This window comes from Chelonia mydas, chromosome 6 (genome assembly GCF_015237465.2).
Source record: "Chelonia mydas isolate rCheMyd1 chromosome 6, rCheMyd1.pri.v2, whole genome shotgun sequence".
NCBI lineage: Eukaryota > Metazoa > Chordata > Testudines > Cheloniidae > Chelonia > Chelonia mydas.
Genome location: NC_051246.2, coordinates 104,202,074 through 104,217,829, shown reverse-complemented (window position 1 = coordinate 104,217,829; position 15,756 = coordinate 104,202,074). Strand labels below are relative to the sequence as shown.

The 15,756-nt window shown below is 44.5% G+C and overlaps 1 protein-coding gene across 6 annotated transcripts in view; it reads left to right on the top strand.

Moving 5' to 3' along the window:
- BTBD7 (BTB domain containing 7) overlaps positions 1-7,006 on the top strand; it is a 114,947-nt gene extending 107,941 nt beyond the window's left edge. For all 6 annotated transcript variants that reach the window (XM_037900866.2, XM_037900869.2, XM_037900867.2 and 3 more), the window contains one exon: positions 1,834-7,006. In XM_037900866.2, the coding sequence (XP_037756794.1) occupies positions 1,834-2,649 (816 nt within the window). In that variant the 3' untranslated portion in view covers positions 2,650-7,006. The remainder of the gene's footprint in view (positions 1-1,833) is intronic.
- Positions 7,007-15,756: the final 8,750 nt, after the last annotated feature.

Below are 15,756 nucleotides of genomic sequence, written 5' to 3'. Positions count from 1 at the left end.
ACTTTCTCTGCGCTCTTCTTTTTCTGTTACCCTTTGAGATTGAGTGACTAGATTTGACCACAGTATCTCAGGTGAGGGCATACCATTAATACATAAAATGACATAATACATCCAGTCTTTCCTATCCCTGTTTTGTTAGACATACCAATGTTTGCTCAGCATGTAAAAGTGGGTGGGGGAGGGGGGAAGTGTTAATTGAGGTAGGCAAAAGTACACGTGGGTATTTTTTTTTGAGTGATTACAATTAATTTAGGAGCCAGAAACATGTATGATTGTTTCAAATTATTCCTTCTCACTTGCATTTAACATTGACTTTTTACCTGCCACTTATGCTGCCTATTCACCTATCTTTGCTAGGTCCATCTGAAGTTCTTCTGTCTTCTCTAGTCTTGACTAAACTAAATAATTTTGTCATCTTACAAATTTTGTCATCTCACTACTCACTCCCTTTTCTAGATAATGAATATATTAAACAATTCCAGTCCTAGCAAAGAATCCTTGATAGAGTATCCTGCTGTATCCTTTTGCCATGCTGAAAATTGACTATTTATCCCGACTTGTCTTAGTTTCTGATCAATAAAAATGTTTACTTCTCAATCCATGAATTTGTAGCTTCCTCAGTAGCCTTATATGAGGGTTCAAATTTGTCAACTTCTTCTCCTTTATCCATTCTTTAGCCAGTGTGGTCAAATAATTCTAGTAAAGTAGAAACGCACAATTTTCCTTCACAGCCCTTGTACTAGGTTATCCCTGTCAAGTCGTGTTCATCTAATGGTTTGCTGGAGATGATAAAAGTAGAAATTATCATTTTCCTGGGAGGTTTATTGGTCTGTAATTGGCAAGATCACCTCCAAACATGTAACAAGGAGAGAAGAATCAATTTCATAACTACCACAGCAATTTTAACTCAGCCATATTGTGTGCATATAAATATATAAAGCATAAATGTAATTATTCTGTATTTACAAAATACAGAATATGTATACGTGCAGAGAGGTTGCAACCAGATATATACATTTCCTGACTTTTATGCATTTAAATTCTCAGCCATAATGTTTCACTAATGTTGTGTTTTGCACTGAATGTGTATTTTTTGAAAAACTAATATTGTAGGTGGCTGAAAGCAGTCATATTTAAAGTTTGTTGACTGGCAGTCTGAACTTGCACATGTAATACATTTTATTTTGTATTGTTTATTGAACAAAGGACTAAAATAATCTTCTTTGTCAATTGAAAGTAGCTACCATTTCATAAGGGAGTGGGGAAGAGAGATTGGACATGGTTTGCTCTTTGCAAGGGAGGGACATTCTCTTGGGATTTGATTAGTTGCATATTCCAATGTAGAAATGATATGCATGATCTTTTGCCTTTTACTTATTCTTTCCAAGGGCAATGTGCAGAGTTGGATGTTTTCAATAGTTGCTTCTCAGTGCTAATTTTGGGTAATAACCTGCTTTTAAAGCTGGTTAGTGTGGATCAAATGTATGGAATACAGTAGATGAGTCCCTCCTCTAGGAAACTGAAAAGTGAACTACTGATTGGTATGGGGTGTGTATGTGTGTATATATATGTGTGTGTGTGTGTGTGTGTATATATATATATATATATAAAAAAATATAAATATTAACTGATTTGGAATAGCACATGCTCTTAAACAAGTTTTGAAACAATGTTGAATTTACTGGCCAGGATTGTTCTAGAAGACTGAAGTGGGTCAGAAAGAAAAAGTATCACCAACTACTAGAGAAAATGATGATATAGATAAATGTTATTCAAATGTAGAAGTAAAGGAAAATCCAACTAAAGTTAACTCTTTTTTTCTTTCTTTTCTAGTGTACTCAGCCAATGTTAAATGAGTTGATGCCAGATATTGCTATGGGTGTGTCAACGATGTCTCTAAAGGACAGAAGATTGCCAGAGCTCACTGTTGACACAGAATTAAGCCAGCCAGTGGCAGAGGTCGGACCTGGACCACCCCAGCATATTTCATGTATTCAGACTAGGCACATACACAGTTCTCGAAAGAAACATGCAATAGAGCAAAAAATAGATACTCGAGAAAATCAACAGGAGTATCCAGATTTCTATGATTTCTCTAATGCTGCATGCAGACCTTCAACTCCAGCACCTAGCAGACATACTCCTTCACCTTCCCAAGGCATGTATTTTGGTCCAGATTTGTATAGCCACAATAAGGCATCACCGAGTGGCTTAAAGTCAGCCTATCTACCTAACCAGTTATCTCCTAAAAAGCAAGAGGATTCTAGGAGAGAATATGTGCTTTCCCAAGATGGGCATCAGCACAGACAAAAGAATGAGCCAATACACCTCGATGTCTTAGAACAACCTCCCCAGCGGTTGGACTTGGCATTGGCTGCCCAGGAAAATGCTGGTAATGGCCCAGTTCACATCAGGGGAAGAACAAAAATGGAAACTGACTTAACGTATGGGCTAACCTCTAACAGACCTTCACTCTCTACGTACAGCTCTGAGATACAAGAAGAGCGATCCAGCAGGAGACTGACAGAGGAAGAGCCTCTGGAACACGAAGCACAGAGAAATACAGATTTGGAAAGGGAAGATGCAGTAAGCAGGGGAAGGAGGTCTCCAAGCAAACCAGACTTTCTATACAAAAAATCTGCCCTCTGAAAGCAACCTCCACTATTTCTCTGTGCCTGAGAGTTGTGAAACACCCCGTTCTTCACAACTTTTGGCCTGACATTTGTCAGACAAATTCATTAATGCCAGCAGAAAACTCAATTTTGCTCACTTTTTTTGTATATACATTGCTTTATTAGAGACAGCATGCTATCAGTTTATTTTGAATGCTGCTTCTGGGTTTATTTTTGTGGTTTGAAGATATTAAGTCTTTACAAAAAATAGCTGGCACTTTTTTTTTTACAAATTGGTAGCCTTTTGCACCTGTACATTTATTTTACCTGTATTAGTTTTGTACTAATATGTTAAACTTTCTTGTTACATTTAAAGGACTGTATTTTCATACTTCTGCATTTTACCTTTCACCTCCCAGTTCTCCACGTGCATTGGGTTGCACACTATGAAATGTATTTTCTTATGAGATAGTAACAATGTGTTTATTTTTGAATTATTGTAGGAATTCCAAAGAACAGCACATCAGAATACTTTTTTAGTAACATTGTTTGTTGAGGTCTGAAATCTTCCTGGTCTATCACTACTGCAAATCCAGTCTAATACCATTCTGTTTAACGAGTCATGGCAGCTGGTCTCCATTCATTCTGATTCAGCAAGTCTACTCTAAAACATATGGCTGAGGCTTTCAAACGAACCTAACGGATTTCGATTTCCAGGTCCCAGTGAAATTCATTTGAAGTTGGGTGTTGCTGTATTCGGCTCCTTTGAAAATCTCAGCCTACGTTATCTGGTCCATTTGTGATTTTGGAGAACTTCATGGGCACTGAGAAGTACTTATTATCAGACTCAAATGATTGATTTGTGAAGAAAACTTAGAAATACTGCAGATTGATCGTAACATTACTGTGCTAGACAGGATACCCTTGAATTGGGCTGAGTGAAGGTCAGAGTTTAGAGGATTCATGCCAAAACCTAAAGCTCTAGGAAGATCAGGCTTAGTATCTGATGATGTCTAAATTATAACACTGTCAAATGAGAGGGCTGCCTCTCTAGTGGAGGTGCTGAAGTGACTGCTCATTGCCTTCTTTTGTTCTGTCTATGAGAAAAACAAAGGGCTTTAGTCTACCTGATGTCATTCACTGTTCCTTAACATTTTAAAGTCTTGAATTTATCATTTCAGCCGTTCTCTCTTGTGAACAAATTCATGGACTGAAGAGTAACTGTGTTAGCTTCATTGGTTGCATATGGCTTAGTACTTTTTAAAATTACACCTCTAGCCCCTTGATTAAAACAGTAATTTTTTTTTGAGGGGGGGGGGGGGTCCTAACTCTTCCGCTAACATGAATACAAGGTAGAGACGAGACACTGGTGGTTTGGGCACGTCCCTTGCCATGGTGCTGCGGTTACACGGTATAAGGGGTTTAGTGATAGTCATTGAAAAGTCAACACTTGCCAATAGTTACCCCACACTTATTTCCCATTCTGAATGTTGTGAAGACTCTGGTATATGATACCACAGTGTAGTAACTTCTGATAAATGCCTTTTTTTGGGTTGGTCACTATAACGAAAGATCTTGTAGCAGTTGAAGACCTCAATCAGTGTGAGCTAAAGACTATTTTAACCTTAAAAATGCTTAATGCTATTTAAATGTAAATCTTTTTCAGTTTTCTTTAGTATAAGTCAATTTTCATGTAAAAGATAGGTGTCTCTTCTTGCCCATCCCTTCCCCCCAGAACTCAAAAACAACCTCCCCGCCTCTCATTAATGTATACAAAGCTTAGGAGCCATAAGACCTTATTGTGCAACTATATACTGAATTCTCAATCTAGAAAGTGGGGGTTGGGTAAACTATCATGGGTTTGTGATCTAGTAAATCATAATCTCTCCTGCAGCGCTTTCATACCATGTTAAGATTCCTTTAAGATACAGTCATGTTAGTCTAATGATACTGGGTGGTGAAGGTTGACTAAATCACAGTTGATAATTTGTCTTTTTCATCTTAGGAGGCTTGGTTTGAAATCTGGGTTGGGTCACAAGTACAAAATGCATGTGGTGATTCTAACCTCATGTCTAATCTATGTTGTGTTCATAGAATTGTCCCACACAACACAGTGTGACAGTTGCCCTCACCTCCAGGAATGGTAGGATAGGTTAACACTGGTGTCGCACTGGCTAGGGACTGAGGTGCATTGATCTTGCTCTGTGAAGTCTGTCACAACATTTTCTAACACTAATTCTTAGCCATATGTACTCCTCCTCCCTCCCCATCCCCGCCATGCTCACGAGCACTAAAATCAATGTAACCCTCTCCCAAAAAGTAAATTACTACTTGCATTGAAGCCTGTGTTCAAATGTTAGTAACTTGATCACTTTAAATCCTAGCTTCCAACAGAAGACTTACTTTTCTGTATAACTTACTTTACCTACACCTTGATAGGTCTGCTTACAGGAAACCTGTTTTAGCTATTGATGATATTTGATGTGGTACTGTATGGTAAACTGTGGCTCAAATCTCTTAGAAATAGTATGAGTAGTTATTTGATGGAACTTGTGGAGGGGTGGCTTGTGAAGAAGGCTGACATGTTTTTTGAGTATATTTTGAACGCACCCATGAAATGTGTTTGCGGTGGAATATGTTGGTGAGAAGCTTTTTATTGGAAAGCTTGTCTGCCCTTAGAAACCAGTTGCCACTTTCAAGATCTCAGAAGCTGGCATTTCACACCGTCAAGCAGTACTTAAGGAAAAAATCCATGAAAAAGCGTGACGTCCTTGACAGGCCATAAGACAATCAGGCCACTAAGACAATCTACACTTTCACTTACTCATATTGATCTGGGAAGAAGATAGAGAATTGCTGCTGATCTCAAAATATTTTCAGCGGAGGGTAACCGTTTGTCATCTTTCGTTGGGGTTTTTCTTGTTTTAAATTGTAGGATTTAATCTACATTCTGAATTGTCGGTAAAGTGTAATTACTGAAGCCAAAAGTTGCATGAGACAGCATTGTAGTAATTGTCCTCTAATCCCAGGGGTGTTTTATATTTTTGTGTATAGTAAACATACATCACTTCCCCTCCCTCCCCCCCCCCAAGTCCTAACCGGTTTAGAAATATCAGTTAAGTGAGATGATTTTTTGTTTTTGTTTGTTTTTGGTGGAACCTCCAGGTAACAGTGGAGTGTCTCTTGCAGATGTATCAAAGGAGTGTTGTCTAGTTTGTATTTCCTGTGTCATCACTGGAGTCTCCTTGAGAAGAGAGACTTAGCTTGTAATGCTGACAGTTTTTTCTTCTAGTTTTTAAGTAGTATAGGCAAAGTAGGCCAAATTATGCCCTGGTTTAAGTTGATACAACCCATTTTTAGTGAATGGAGTTGCCTCTATTCATCCCAAGGTTAAATTTGGCCCCAGGCTTGTATAACTGGACATGTGAAACCTAATAAAAAGATGCATGCATCCTACTCTTTAGAAGCATTATGCTGAAACTAATCTTCACTCCCCTCACCCCAAAAAGCAGCTGACATACTGGGGTAGTGAGTTGTCTCAGCTACTTAATACAAAAGACATGTTACCATTCCCTATGCTATACTTCATCTCTTTTCAGTTTATTGGCTGCAGCAGAAGCCCCTTGTTTACATGACAGACTTTCAAATTAGAGTGGGAATTCTAAGATCTCCCTGTTCTTCCATATAGTTCTGAGTTAGAGAGAAAACTGCTTACCCATGTAACATTGTTTGATGCAAGATCCATCAATAGATGTTTACTTCACAAATCATAAGATGATTTCCTGTTCTTGGTTTATTTAATGTTCATTTACTTGAAAACATCAGTACACAATCTTTTATTCAAAAACAAAACACAGATTTCTCCTCTCCCCTTCCCTCCCCCCGCCCCATTTGCCAACACTGTGTATGGATGAATACCTTAATTCCTGAAAAGGATGCTTCCTTTAAATTGTTTTGCTGGTTTTTTTTTGTATCTCTCTACTTCTGGAAGGTGGCCTGGCCTTCTGCAATGTTACATTTTGTTTATTGTCCTTGTGCTGTTACTGGTAGTCAAGTGCCTTCAATGCTAAAGGCTCAGAAAATTTTCTTAAACTGACTTGATGTCCTATGCAAGTGTTTTTTCTACAACCTGCATAACCAGTACTTTGTAAAACTTGTTTACGCTTCAATTGTACATAGTGTTTTTTTTAAAAATAGTATTTTATTTAGGTACCTCCAAACTTGAATTCTAGTCTTGTGTGATGCATTGTAAAACAATACATTTCTCTTTTGAGTACCATTACAGTTGTAAAAAGGTTTTCACTGGTTCTATTTTTCTACTGTTGCTGAGAAGCATGTACCATGACTTTATCCTACATATAGTTGGCATTTCAAATAAATGGCTTGTATAGAAAGTGCTTGTGTAAAGCTTTTTCCGTTCAGCCACCTAAGACAATTGTGGTCCATATCCATCAGCATGCTCTGAATTGATAGAAATATCCCTGTTGACTTATTGGAGGAATAGAGCACCTCTTAATTACTATAATCATAGTTACCTGTCTGAGTTTAGAGTCAATGCTGTCAAAAAAAAGGAAAATATAGAGAAAAAATATTTCCCTGTAACAAAGAGTCTTAGAGGAAGAGAGTAGATTATAGGTGCTTCCTCTTAGAACAGGACGTTCTTCTCAGACATTGCCTTGAATTTTGAGGCTGTGATTCACACTAATGGGAGAATGGGAATTCAAAGGTAGTGATTTTGCTCATTAAATAGTTATGTATTTGTAAAAGGTTTTATTTGGGTAAGTGAACTTTCCTATATAGGGCCAAGTTGATCTTGCTTTATTTAGGTGACTAGTCCCAGGGAAGGCAAACAAATTGTTAGTAAGGCAGCAGGACTTGGCCCTTGACCTAGAAGCCATTTATATCCTAAAGAGAACAGAACAGTTGAAGACCTTCACTAAACACAGAGCATTCATTTCATGGACAATTTGCAGTTACCCAAATCAGTTAAGACGTATGAAATCAATTTCTCAAATTTACAGTATTTGATTATTTCAAAGCTGTAAGTTAGGTTTATATATGTGAGCCAGGCTACGTTGAATAGTTTGATTTTGAACTGCAGCTGACTTCTAGGTTACCTTATATTTAGTTTTCTTTTCTGCCTGATGCCTCAGGTGCATTATAAAACAATGTTTCCCCCTTTGAGAATAGGGGCGTTACTTCCTACATTGTAAAATAAGTTAGTGCCAATTTTAAAATGGCTTTTTTCACAAGTCATGTTCTTCCAGACTGATTCTGGGGCAGGGGGGCAGTGTTCCAGCTTTAGGTTCTTTAGGAAAAAAGCAACTCTAAAGTACATTAGATGCAAATTCAGACTACAGAGGTAAAATAGCTGGTGCAATGTATAAGCGGCCACTGATCTCTTCAGTTAAACTGCTTTACTTGATGTGTTTAAAAATGCAGTGTAAAAACAGTTGTTTTCAAAGTATGCCTCTTCCCATGAAATTCATATGCAAACTGCTAACTTCTAATGGCAATTTTTGGATAAAAATGTAGTCCTTCACAAGGAAACTATCTACTTAGTGTGTGAAATGGTGATTTAATTCTTTAAGAGCACTGTCACCTCTATAAAATTCCCCACTAGCACTAAAAACTGTTTGATGTGGGCAGAGACGTGTTATAGATCCTGAAAGCTGTCAGATTAGATAGTAACCTAGACTGTATGCTTTCCCTGGGTGCTCCCACTGATTACAGTAGTTGCCTCTACGCTTCCTGAACTGTTTACTTTGCCTTGCTCGCCATCTTAGGCTGCCATGGCTGGAGGAATGACAGCAATAGAGTTAAATGCCAAAGGATCCAACTCAACTGATGTAATTTCCCACAGCCTCCTGGAGCCAACTTTCCTTCCTTCAAAACACACTTCTATTGCTTTCAAACAGCACCATCCTTCCTGCTAGTCAGACCTGTAGCTTCTTCCAAACTTCACCCCTTTACTTTCAAGGTGGGTTGCCATTTGAATAGAAGGCAGCCTTCCACCACAGATCTTAAAAGTTGCCTGCCAGCAGAGTTCAGCTACCTGGAAATCAGGAAACAGACCAAAGGTTTAGCTTGTGAGAACTAACAATTGTTTCTAAAACAGATTTCAGGCTCAGCAGTTATATGCTGGTGTTTGGTGATCACAGTAAGCAGTAGTGGATGACCTTAAATCACTTCAGAATAGCTTTATTACTGATTAAGGAGGACCTTAATTGGTGTCCTGTCTCCATGGTTCACCCCTGTGCCCAGTATTATCTATTAAAATGGCCGATTTCCCATTACTTCTGCTAGGATTACTCAAATTAATGCCTTTACCCCACCATAATTCAGTTGTTTCTTCAAGTGCTTGCTCATGTTGATTCCATTCTAGATGTGTACGCGCTCACGTGCACAATTGTCAGAGACTTTTGCCTTAGCAGTATCCGTAGGGTCGGCTGTGGCACCCTATTGAGTGCCGCGCTCATGCGTTGGTATATTAGGCACCACCAACCCTACACCATCTCAGTTCCTTCTTACTGCCCGTGATGGATGGTTGGAGCGCCTTGTCTTGCAGATCACAAGAGCATTATTGGTTCTTTACAGCCTTTATCTTCTTTGTACATAGTTTGTAGGTACGTAGCCATTAAGTGTTAGTTGGTAGCTGAGTCCCAGCTGGGACTTCACCCCAGAGCAGGGCATGCCCTGTTCTCCTGGCTTCAAACCATGCTACTCATGCAGCAGGCCGATGCCTATCAGTGACCCCCACAACAGCTGCTTGATGTGTTTGGGGGAATCCCATAGAAAGGACAAATGTCGAATCTGTAAGAACTTTTGCCCTAGAACCAAAAAAGGAGCGGGATATCCGCTTGAGGGCCCTCCTCATGGAGGCTGCACTTCGCCCTGCACTGGAGCCCTCCACTCGGCCCCCACGCCGAGCACTTCAGCATCAGTGAGGAACGCGCCACTGGCACCAGACTCTACCCAGCACCGTTCCCCCTCGCCGGTGCCAAAGAAGCAGCAAAAGAAGAGGCGGCCCCCGGCACCAGAAGGAAAATGGGCTTTGGACACAGGACCAATGTCTGGCCATGTGCCTGCCCCAGGGCTTTACGAGGGTACGGTGGAGGTCAGATCCCCCAGCCTGACCAGGGATCCACCTTTGACTCCAGGGAGCAGCAGGAGACCTCGGTCTCTGCCAGGGCCCTCATTGCCAGAAGTGGCCCTGGTGGCTGAAGAACAAGTAGGCTGACTGGCACCATACCAGGCAGACACTCACTAAGACCCCAAGATCTAAGGGCCAGGTGATTATGGGAGTGCTTCATAGGGCAGTGGAGCACTCTTGGTCACTGGACCACAGGCACAGATCTCCATCTTTGTGGCCTCAGACGTGGGCACTGTATCCTAAGTCTCCGACTAGAAGGCTCAGGTCCTTGGCACGCTATCCACCTACAAGACATGGGACGGTGGAGTCAAGGAGCCGGTCCCCATACCATTGGTACTGGCGAGCTTCCTGTAGCCCAGACGTTCTCCCAGATGTCAGTCCTGGCCAGGGCAGGGCCACTCCTTGTCATGGCACGGGTCCCCTTTCCCCTCTCCCCCTCCAGTACTTTTCGGCAAGCAGACATTGTTCCTCGCCCTTGCCTTGCCAGTCACCAACCAGAATAGGTCTCAACGGCTCCACCCTAGTTGCTGGAGGGGCAGTGGTCCGAGTCAGACCCGGAGTTCAGCCCCTTGCCAAGAAGGGGTGATTCACAGCTGACTCGTGAGGCCGGTGCAGCACCTGCAGCGACATGACAGCCGGGACAGGGGCCCGCTCAATGGCCATATTGGAACTTGTGGGGCATGCCTGTAATGCTGGTCCCGTGTTCCCACCAGCCTTCCCTGGCCACCTCAGACAAACTGGACCTGGCCCAGAGTTGGAATGCGGTGCCAAATCTGATGTGGGGGCAGTGCAGCAAGCCCCTGCACTGAAGGAGCCGTTGCTGGAGAGGGAGGAGGACCCTGTTCCTCCACAGGTGGTGCAGTTGCCAGCGTTGTCCCCGGACGAAGCAGTGACTGGTCCCTCCCAAATGGGCAGTCTCCCTGACATGGCTGCTAATTTGAAACTACAGATTGAGATTGCTGAGGAGTCTGACTTTAACATTATATCATAGAATCATAGAATATCAGGGTTGGAAGGGACCTCAGGAGGCCATCTAGTCCAATCCCCAACTAAATCATCCCAGCCAGGGCTTTGTCAAGCATGACCCTAAAAACCTCTAAGGAAGGAGATTCCACCACTTCCCTAGGTAACACATTCCAGTGTTTCACCACCCTCTTAGTGGAAAAAGTTTTTCCTAATATCCAACCTAAACCCCTAAATCCCACTGCAACTTGAGACCATTACTCCTTGTTCTGTCATCTGACCCCTGAGAACAATCTAGATCCATCTTCTTTGGAACCCCCTTTCAGGTAGTTGAAAGCTGCTATCAAATCCCCCCTCATTCTTCTCTTCTGCAGGCTAAATAATCCCAGTTCCCTCAGCCTCTCCTCATAAATCATGTGCTCCAGCCCCCTGTCATTTTTGTTGCCCTCTGCTGGACTCTCTCCAATTTTCCCATATCCTCCTTGTAGTGTGGGGCCCAAAACTGGACACAGTACTCCAGATGAGGCCTCACCAATGCCGAATAGAGGGGAATGATCACGTCCCTCAATCTGCTGGCAATGCCCCTACTTATACAACCCAAAATGCCATTAGCCTTCTTGGCAACAAGGCACACTGTTGACTTATATCCAGCTTCTCATCCACTGTAACCCCTAGGTCCTTTTCTGCAGAACTGCTGCCGAGCCATTCGGTCCCTAGTCTGTAGCAGTGCATGGGATTCTTCTGTCCTAAGTGCAGGACTCTGCATTTGTCCTTGTTGAACCTCATCAGATTTCTTTTGGCCCAATCCTCTAATTTGTCTGTCACTCTGTATCCTATCCCTACCCTCCAAAGTATTACCTTAGCCACCGCGGCCCGGGTCACACTGTCCAATCGGGGGTCCTCAGAATTGCCAAATCGCTGTGGCAAACCCCCTCTTCTATTCCACCGACTTCTAAGAAGGCACAAAAGAAGTACGTCCCTGTGAAAGGGTTCAAATACCTCTACACGCACCCTCCAGCAGCGTCCCTGGTTGTGTCAGCTGTGAATGAAAGGGACAGGCAGGGCCACGTTAGTGGTACACAAAAGAACAAAGATGCCAAGAGACTTGATTTATTTGGCAGAAAGATTTGATGGCCAGCCTACAATTCAGGGTGTCCAACCACCAGGCCCTGTGAGGCGGGTACAATTTTAATCTGTTGGACTCCAAAAGAGGCCCTCCAATGGGACCGAGCCCAGTTCACTCCTTTGGTGGACGAAGGCACAGTGATGGTGAGGGGAGCCCTCCAAGAGGCCTGGGATACTACTGATTCAGCAGCGAGGGTGATCGCCTCCATGCCATGAGGCGCAGCTCCTGGCTGAAGTCCTCCACCTTTTTCCCAAGAGAGGCAGGCCACTCTTCAGGACCTCCTGTTCAAGGGGCGGGGCTCTTTGAGCTGACTGACTCAAGGCTCTACAGCCTTAGACTCCCGGGCCACCCTCCGCTCTTTGGGCCTTCACACTCCTCAACAGATCAAGAAGCCATTCCATCCTACATCTCTGCGGTCTAGGTACTGGGGAACTCCCTGATTGGGCTCCTACAGGAGAAAGGAGAGCCAAAGGGTCTAAGCAGTGACACCTGTCGTCTTCCCACCCGTCTGATCAGTCTGACCCTCCCAGAAACCAGGGAGGCCAGAAGCAATCATTTTGAGGGTGCACTCAAGGATGACACCCAGGTCACTTCACTGGATCCACCTTTCCTTGACTGCCTCCACCCCTTCCTGTCAGCCAAGTCTTGGCTAACCTCGGATTGTTAGGTGCTTGACCCAATTTCTTCAGGCTACACCCTGCAATTTGTGGCCCACCTCCCTTCTTCACCCTCTTCAGGGACCGTTCTCATGAGCAACTGCTTGTCCAGGTCAAAAACCTATTGCACCTGGGGGCAGTGGAGGAGGTTCCTTGGGACATGAAGGGAAATGGGTTCTACTGCAGCTACTTCCTAATCCCAAAAGCAAAAGGGGGCCCCAGACTTCTCCTTGACCTGCGTTGTCTCAACAAGTCTCTCAAGAAGTTGAAGTTTTGCATGGTCTCTCTGGCCTCCATCATCCCCTCCCTAGATCCAGGAGACTCGTACGCCACCCTTGACTTAAAGGACATGTATTTCCATTTTCCTGGGGCACAGGCGCTTCCTTCGTTTCATGCTGGGCCAGGTCCATTTACAATTCACAGCAATGCCCTTTGGTCTCTCGACAGGCCTGAGTGTGTTCACAAAGTGCATAACGCCAGTGGCCGCTTACCTATGGCATTCAAATTTACCCATACCTCAACAACTGGTTACTAAAGGGCCGGTCCCAGGATGAGGTGTAGTGGCATCTCGATCTGGTGCTGTTAATAAATGAGAAAAGGTCAACCTTAACCCCAGTGCAGCGCACAGAATTCATTAGAGTGGTCCTTGACTCTACTTGGGCCAGAGCCTTCCTCCCCGAGACTTGGATGCAAGCCATGGCAGACCTCATCTCATCCATGCAAGCCCACCCTCTCACCACCGCTCACACATGCCTGTAATTGTTGGGACACATGGCAGCCTGCACTTATGTGGTCCAGCATATATGGCTCCGCCTCAGGCCCCTGCAGGCGTGGCTGGCGTCGGTCTACATCACCAACAGGCACAGCATGGACCAGGTGATCGGGGTTCCGGACCATGTACTGTCATCATTCACCTGCTGACAGAATCCTACATCAGTGTTGGAAGGAGTCCCCTTTGTGGCTCCATCCCCATTTGTGACCTTCGTCTCTGATGCATCAGACCTGGGGTGGGGAGCCCAGCTGGGCCATCACAGCATGCAAGGTCGTTGGTCAAGTCATGATCACTCCCTGCAAATCAACGTCAGGGAGTTCAGGGGCAGTTCGCCTGGCCTGCCAAGCCTTCCTACCTCACATAGAAAGCACGGTGGTCCAGGTCCTAACAGAACACAGCAACTATGTTCAATATCAACAAGCAAGGCGGAGACTGACCGTCTGCCCTTTGCCAGGAAGCTCTCAGGCTTTGAGACTTCTGTCTGCAGCACGACATTATCTCGTAGCCACTCACCTTCCCAGGCCCAAGAATGCTTTGGCAGATCGCCTCAGCAGGATCTTCTCGTCTTGCCACGAGCGGTCCCCTCCCTCTGTTAGTGGTCAGCTTCATCTTCCACAAGTGGGGAACTCCCCAGGTGGACCTGTTTGCATCCAGACAGAACAGGAAATGCCAAGTTTTCTGCTTGATTTGGGGAATCACCAGAGGCTCCCTGTTGGATGCTTTTCTGCTCCCATGGTCGGGGGCTCTGTTTTATGCCTTCTCCCCAGGACTGTTAATTCACACAGAGTCCTCATGAAGATCAAGCAGGACAGGGCAAAGGTGATCCTCATAGCACCAGCTTGGCCTCACTAGCACTGGTTCAGCACACTTCTGGACCTCTCGATGGCTGCTTTGTTACGGTTACCACTCTGGCCAGACCTAATGTCCCAAAACCATGGCAGTCTTCTGCATCCGAATCTACACCTGACTGCTTCGCTGCTGCATGGTTGAATGAGCAGGAGCAGCAGTGCTTGGCTGATGTCCAATAGGCCCTATTGGGCAATAGAAAGCCCTCCACCAGAGCGACCTACCTGGCCAAATGGAAGTGGTTCACCTGCTGGACCTCAGATAAAGGCGTTCAGTCTGAGCAAGCCTCGCTGCAGTTAATCTGGGCCTACCTTCTGCATCTCAAGCTCCAAGGCCTGTCCCTTTCATCTATCAAAGTCCACTTGGTGACTATCTTGGCTTTCTGTCCACTGCTCGAGGGTAGGTCGGTTTTCGCCCAGGACATGACGGTCAGGTTCCTCAAGGGCCTTAAGCACCTCTACCCGCATGTCAAGGACCCCATTCCTCCCTGGGACCTGAATCTGGTGCTGTAGTAGCCCACAGGACCCCCCACTTCGAACCTCTGGCTTCCTGCTCTTTTTCCTGTCCTGGAAGGTCGCATTCCTGGTCACAGTAACATCTGCCTGCCAACTCTCTGAGATTAGGGTGCTCACCTTGGAACCACCCTATATGGTCTTTTACAAAGACAAGGTCCAGTTGAGTCCACACCCGGCTTTCCTACCCAAGGTGGTCTCTGTTTCATATGAGCCAGGACAGGAAAAAGCAGGAAGCCAGAGGCTCGAAGTGGGGGGTCCTGTGGGCCACTACAGCACGAGATTCCCTAGATATTAGGAAGGTGTTGGCCTTCTACATTGTAAGGTCTAAGCAAGTTGACGCAATTGTTCGGCACAGTGGCTGACAGGATGAAAGGTCACCCAGTGACCACTCAAAGAATTTCTTCTTTGATCACAGTCTGCATTTGCCACTGCTATGATCAGTCGAAGGTAGAATCATAGAATATCAGGATTGGAAGGGACCTCAGGAGGTCATCTAGTCCAACCCCCTGCTCAAAGCAGGACACCACCCTGGTGATTGTAACCGCCCACCTGTCCAGGGTGCAGGCCTCTTCAGCAGCTTTTCTAGCCCAAGTGCCTATCCAGGACATCTGTAGGGCGGGCACCTACATCCCACTAAACACTTACCCAGCAGGCCCGCAACAATGCTGGCTTCAGTAGGGCAGTACCACAAGCTGCTAAACTTTGAACTCCGAGCCCACCTCCAAGGATACTGTCTGAGAGTCATCTAGAATGGAATCAACATGAGCAAGCACTCGAAGAAAAAAAAGGCTCCCTACCTTTTGTAACTGTTGTTCTTTGAGATGTGTTGCTCATGTCCGTTCCATTACCTGCCCTCCTCCCCCTCTGTCGGGAGTTGCCGACAAGAAGGAACTGAAAGGGCATAGCGTCAGTGGTATCTAATATACCGACGCATGAGTGTGGCAGTCAAGAGGATGCCATTGCTGACCCTACAGATCCTGCTAAGGCAAAAGTGTCTGACAAATGTGCATGTTGATCAGCCAATTGTTCTAACAAATACTAGTGCAAGATCTCACAAGAAGTCCATTCTCTGGAAAGTTTTACTTAAAGTGAGTCAGGCATCTTAGAAGCCAG